This window comes from Myotis brandtii, unplaced genomic scaffold (genome assembly GCF_000412655.1).
Source record: "Myotis brandtii unplaced genomic scaffold, ASM41265v1 scaffold1993, whole genome shotgun sequence".
Classification (NCBI taxonomy): Eukaryota; Metazoa; Chordata; class Mammalia; order Chiroptera; family Vespertilionidae; genus Myotis; species Myotis brandtii.
In genome coordinates, this window is record NW_005357424.1 from 106,614 (window position 1) to 113,403 (window position 6,790).

The window sequence follows — 6,790 nt, forward strand, 5'->3', positions numbered from 1 at the left end:
TTGATTTTATGTTACCAGATACTGAATTTATTGCCAAATAAAAAGAATTGTATCATCCAGTTTATTGCAAGTCATCGGTTTTTGTGTGCTTAAGTTAGTGGCTGGTAGCATCAGCGGGTGCTACCAGCCCCGATAGCCCCTCAGGGCTTCACCTCCCCCTGATCCTGAGGGGCGATCGGGCCTGCAGCTGCCTCTTGCACCCACTGCTGGCACCAGCCCCACTCACACCCAGTGCCGGTGTCAGAGCTGCCGCTCGCATCCACTGCCGGCACCAGAGCTGCTGCTTGCACCTGCTGACAGTGCCAGTCCTGCTCGCACCCACTACTGGCACCGGCCCCAATCGCTCTGTGCCATCAGTGGGTGTGAGTGGGGTCGGCACCGTCATCACATGGGAGCTGCAGCGGCGGGGGGAGTGGGGCTGCAGGCAGAGAAGGGGCTCGGTTGTGGTGGGAGGAGCTGGGCTGGGGCACAGAGGATGGGCCGAGACCTGCCCCTGTGCCCATCGCAGCCTCTCGGTCCACAGTTGCTTTCAAGGTGCATGCATTCGTGCACTGGGCTCCTAGTTCTAATATAACCAAATAAGAATATCCTTGTGAGAGGGGAGGGTGAGAGATTTAGGGTTCATTTCTCACCACCCACATCCCATCATGCCCAGCAAAGCACGAGTGCTTGTTTTCAGACCTTGTAGACTGTGTATTGAAGCCAGAAAATTGGTGTGAACTTAGCTGTAGGTGGGCAGCAGGCAAACCCACCTGGAATTTTTTTCTCCCACAGACAGTTCCCTCCCTAAAGCATTTTACAATATGTGGCTTTTCGTGTCTGCCTTCTTTCACTCAGCATGTGTCTAGGGTCCATCCATGCTGTTGCCTGCTTCAGTGCTTAGGCCCCTTGTAGGGTGGAATGACATATCATTATATGGAGATACCACAGTTTGATGGGCATTTGGGTTGCTTCCATTTTTGGGCTATTATGAATAATGTTCTCTGAACATGGACACGTACGTTTTGTGTGGACATGTTTTCATCTCTCTTGGGTATATGCCTGGGGTGAAGTTTCTGGTTCTTATGGTAACTCAGTGTTTAACTTTTTGAGGATCTGCCAAACTTGTCCACCGTGGCTGCACCATTTTGCAATCCCAGCAGCAATGTATGAGGGTTCCAATCTCTCCACATCCTTGCCAGCACTTGCTATTATCAGCCTGTTGGGTTACAGCCATCCTAGTGATGGGGAAGTGACACACGTACATTTTGTGTGGACATGTTTTCATCTCTCTTGGGCATATGCCTGGAGTGAAGTTTCTGGTTCTCATGGTAACTCAGTGTTTAACTTTTTGAGGATCTGCCAAACTTGTCCACATTGGCTGCACCATTTTGCAGTCCCAGCAGCAATGTATGAGGGTTCCAATCTCCACATCCTCGTCAGCACTTGCTATTATCAGCCTGTTGGGTTACAGCCATCCTAGTGATGGGGAAGTGATGTCTCATTGTGGTTATCATGTCTTCTTAATATATACACACAAAACAGAATTAAGAAATAATTCTAGGCAGATGTTGGCTACTGAAAAGGCCCTAGTTAGGTCTAATAAGTGGATTTTACCTTCAAAGCTTGACCCCTTCTGTGGCGAACAGTATTTTTGGTTCTCAGAACAACTAGATTGTTCCACTGACTTTATTTCTGTTCCATAAACATTTATTGAGCCCCTTTCATGTTCCAGACACTGTGCTAAGTGCTCAGATACAAGACGAATGAGGTGAGTCCCTGCCTGTGGGAGCTTACAATCTAGTAGGAAAATAAGAGGAGGTCACAGTTATTGTTGAGTTGGGTAGGATGTAGTAAGTGCCATCTAAGGACTAAAGGTGACACACAGGAAGGACAGCCAAAGGTCAGAGGTGGGGGAAGTCCCCTGAGTTGATGGGTGGAGTTCACATCATTCCTCACCCACAGAAACAAAAGAACCCCCCAGATGAACCAAGGAGATGAGGTACGACTTGCGTGCTTCAGACATACTTCCACATGTTCAAGGACCTTATGTTCCCCAGAGGCCACTGGGGCCGAGGATTCACAGTTCGCAGCCTTCGTGAGGAGGCTGGGGGCCCAGGTGGCTGTGGGGCTCGCTGGCTGCAGCGGGTCCGGCCCTCACAGCGCCCCCAGGGGGTCACTGCCCTCCAGCAGCTGGTCCTCAGAGTCCTGGAAAAGAAGAGGTGGTCTGTGAGCGCGTGGAGAGAGCCCAGCACCTGCCGCTTATCGAACCTCCCAGCTTGAGTGTGTCTTTTGGCCACTGGTCTGAGGTCTAGATGGGGTTCAGGACACACTACCCCAAAATGTGACACGTTGGCATATTACATATCTTAAGCTGAAGGAATAAGAAATCCCACAGAAAAACGACAGAAGCAGGAAGGTCACTCTGATCTCCTCCCCCTTCCCACCTCCCCTGAAACAGGTCAGAGAACCCCCAGGTGAAGGTCCCTCCGTGTAGCAGGAGGAAGGAAGACACTCAGCAGAGATGAGGAATTTGGGGCCAGGAAACCTGTACAGACAAACCCAGTTAAACTGACCTTATCTCCCCACTTAATTTCTTCACCATTCACTACACAGCCCAGACCTCTGTCTCGACAATTCTTCCCAAGTGTACCGTTTCTTTGTCTACAGCAGTGGTTCTCAACCTTCTGGCCCTTTAAATACAGTTCCTCATGTTGTGACCCAACCATAAAATTATTTTCGTTGCTACTTCATAACTGTAATGTTGCTACTGTTATGAATCATAATGTAAATATCTGATATGCAGGATGGTCTTAGGCGATCCCTGTGAAAGGGTCGTTCGACCGCCAAAGGGGTCGCGACCCACAGGTTGAGAACCGCTGGTCTACAGGGTATAAGAGCTTCCTGTGCTGGTCACTTCTTCGGTCTTCATTCCCCCATGAAGCCTCCCATGGAATGTAAACATTCAATGCCATGTATATGCTTTTCTCTCTTGTGAACTCGCCTTTGTGGGTTTATTTGTCAGACCAGCTAGGAACCCGGAGAGGGTTGCTGAAAACTGTTCCCTCCCCTGCAGCCTGAAATACGATTCTTCCCTAAGTTCCCTGTGGACACACGTGTTGGGAACATTCCTGCACATGGCCGTCTCCTGTCTCGTGTTGGGAGGCAGGATGTGTGGTGGTTAGGGCCCCCATTCTGGGGATAGTCGCTGCTGTTTGATGCTTGTGTGCCCTGGACAAATCATTTAAGCTCTGCGGTAGTTTCCTCATCTATAAAGAGTCCTAACAGGTGTGAGGATTAAGTCAGCTGCCACGTGAAAGAAGGTATAAGCACCCCACAGATGGTGGCTATTCATATGATGACCACAAAACTCCTTTTAGATGGAAAATGTATCGTCTGAGCCCTGGCCAGTTGCTCAGTGGTTAGAGCATCAGCCTGCAGACTGAAGGGCCGAAGGTTCAATTCCGATCAAGGGCACATACCTCAGTCGTAGGCTCAATTCAGAACCTGGTCAGGGCATATGAGGGAGGCAACCAATCGATGTGTCTCTCTCAATCTCTACCCTTTCCTTCCACTTTCTCTAAAAATCAATGGAAATAATATCCTCGGGTGAGGATTAATAACAACAACAAAAAGATATCATCTGAGAGAGTCAATCAGAAGCCATACTCAAGAAGCTTATCACTGTCTCTAGCCCTGATCAGCACTCAAATTGTTAATTAGCATAATGGATATGGTCAAAATGTGTGGGTTGGCTACAGGTATTCAATAGGTTACCCTCTCCCCTCCCCTCCCAATATAAAAGGCATGAGATTCCAGCACGTCACATTTGGGATGGCACCCTCGGCTTAGGATTCCTGGTACTGGAACGTTTTTGCCCCCCTGGCCTGATGAGACGGTTTAGCTCAGCGGTTCTCAACCTGTGGGTCGCGACCCCTTTGGCGGTCGAACGACCCTTTCACAGGGGTCGCCTAAGACCATCCTGCATATCAGATATTTACATTACGATTCATAACAGTAGCAACATTACAGTTATGAAGTAGCAACGAAAATAATTTTATGGTTGGGTCACAACATGAGGAACTGTATTTAAAGGGCCAGAAGGTTGAGAACCACTGGTTTAGCTGAATCCTGTCTCTAGGAGGCTCTCACCTGCCTCAGGTGCATCTCAGGCACTGCTGAGGGAGCTCTCAGCTGAGAAGGCATGGAGCACATTGAACAGGATTGATTACTTTTTTGCTCTGCTTTTTAAATGAGGTTGATTTCAACATAATGTTTGCAGAAATAAAATATTAATAAATGCAATCTAGCTGTTACCCTTGCAGTTTGGATTAGAAACCCTTACATGGGTTTGATTAAAAAACATAAGGCCTGGCCAGTGTGGTTCATTGGTTGAGTGTCCACCTATGGACAGGAGGTCACGGTTCCATTCCTAGTCAGGGCACATGCCCTGGTTGCTGACACGATCCCCAGTAGGGGGTGTGCAGGAGGCAGCTGATCAATGATTCTCTCTCAGGATATTTTTCAATCTATCGCAACTATAGTACATTTGCTGCCACAGGCACTCAGAACCACATGGCATTTACATTGGGTTCACGGCAGAAGAATAACATCTGTTGCACTGTATAAGCTTCAAATGGTGCAATAAAATATTTTTGTAATGTTTCAGTGCAATTTACAAAAATTCAACAATCATAACATATATAGTCTTGGGAGAAGGGATGGCATATGTCCATGCAAGAAACAAAGACAACAGCTGGCTTTGGTTATGATTGCAGGAGGGTTCTAGACCCACACAAGCCAAGATTCAAGTATTTTCATGGACCCGAGTAAGGCCATCAGCTCAGACTGCCGAGGTACAAAAGGTCATTCATTCAGCAGACCGCTGGCAGTTTTTCTTATCTTTATACTAGAGGCCCGGTGCACAGATTTGTCCACCGGTGGGGTCCCTCGGCCTGGCCTGCATCCTTTCGCAATCCAGGACCCCTTGGGGGATGTTGGAGGCCCGGTGCATGGATTCGGCCCAATCCCTGCAGGCTAGGCTGAGGGACCCAACCATCGACCAGTGCACGAATCCATGCACTAGGCCTCTAGTATGCATATAAGATCTATGGCTAATCTCTCCCACCCTCCCCCCTCTCCACTTCCTTCTGAGATTCATCAGTTTGTTCTGTGTTTCCATGCCTGTGCATTGAGCATCTGCTCCCTGATGGTCAGTGTGTGTCATAGCTACCAGTTGAACAGTCGAATGGTTGAATGGTTGCTTAGGCTTTTATATATATAGATAAAAGGAGGAATTAAGTGTTATCCCAGTTTCTCAATCCAGACCTGGTAAAACAGGGAGGGTGTACCTTCCACCTTCAGTGTGTGTGGGGTCCCCTGCCACAGGGTCCCCCTGGGTAGAGGTTAGTGAAGGCCCCAGTGAGGTCAAGGATCACCAACTCTAGAAACAAATGGAAACCCAAGAGCAGAGCAAGCTTCCCTAAATACAAAGGACCTCATCAAAGGAAGGAAGCCCCACAAGCCAGAAGCAGCTTTTAACTGGCAGAACAATCTTGGACAACAACATACACACATACCTTTTAAAGGCTTTAAGTAGTGGTCGCCAACCGGTGGTCTGCGGACCACTGGTGGTCCGTGAGGTCTGAAAGGTTGGCGACCGCTGCTTTAAAGGCTTTATGTCTTATTTTGCAGCAGCAACCTCAGAAATGTCTGTGGCAGAATTTAGCCCATTTCTTCCCCTTGTCACCTGATCATGAGGCTGGTGTGGGCCAACTCTGGTCCTCCCTACTTCTAACTGTCGGGGCTTCTGCAATCCACCCAGAGGCACCCCGGGACACTGAGCACCACATGGCTTCCCTCCGCCCGCAAGGCCGGCTTTTAGGCCAGCTGACCCAGATGCGCTGTGGAGGAAGTGTTCCCCTGAGACTTGCTGGAAGACATCATTCCCCCACATCCTAGTGGAACCTGTTCCTAGAGAAATCATGCCAACTCACCATGAAGGGGTCGTAGGAAGGTTCTGGGGGAGCCGACGTGGCGCTCTCGTACATGGGGTTTGAGATATTCTCAGGCAGCTGCTTGCCAAGAGCTGTGACATCGAAATCCTCTTCACACTACTCGGAAAGACCAGTCCCGGGGCTGAGGCAGATGTCCCAGGGCCGGAGCATCTCCTCCCAGCAGGCAGGTAAAGCAAACCCTGCCCCTACCTCCACCTGCGGGCCTTTTCCTTTTTAACGGTGTTTCATAGACACCTGGTGCACACGCGGTAACACGCACCTATCTTAAGTGTTCAGCTCACAGACTTCTTAATATGTCCATCCAGGTGGGACCACCCCCAAGTCAGCAGATAGGGCATGTCCATCCCCCCACAATGTGCTCTCAGGCCTCTGCTCACCCCCCCCAGTATGAAATACCCCCAGCATAACTTCTGTTCTGATCTCCGTCACCCTGGAGTGGTATTGTCTGCTCTTGAACTGAGTTTAAAAGGATTCTCACAGCCTGTACACTTGTGCTAAATATGATGTTTTTGAACTTTGCCCCTGGAGCTCATACAGAGGCAGGTGATCTGCTAGAGAAGGAAGTGAACTGCTCGGGGACGCCATAGGCTTCACCTGGCAAGTCTGGAGGAGGCAGTGGGGGAGGGGAGGACAGGCCAGGAGGGGTAGGAAGCTCAGAAGGGAGGGTGCTCTGCTGCTGGGCTGCTGCCGAACCCAGTCCCCAGGGTCAGCCCAAGGTCAGCCAAGATCCGCTGACAAGTTAAAATAGGGTGAAATGTGGCTCAGTGGTTGAGTGTCGACTCATGAACCAGGAG

The 6,790-nt window shown here is 49.6% G+C and overlaps 1 protein-coding gene across 1 annotated transcript in view; it reads right to left on the reverse strand.

Annotated features, from left to right (window-relative positions):
- Positions 1-1,929: 1,929 nt before the first annotated feature.
- Positions 1,930-6,790, reverse strand: part of STAB2 (stabilin 2) — a 124,124-nt gene continuing 119,263 nt past the window's right edge. Inside the window, exons 68-69 of the mRNA XM_005865248.2 lie at positions 5,976-6,092; positions 1,930-2,187 (exon numbers count right to left, since the gene is read on the reverse strand). Coding sequence (XP_005865310.1) covers positions 2,137-2,187; positions 5,976-6,092 — 168 coding nt within the window. The 3' untranslated portion in view covers positions 1,930-2,136. The remainder of the gene's footprint in view (positions 2,188-5,975; positions 6,093-6,790) is intronic.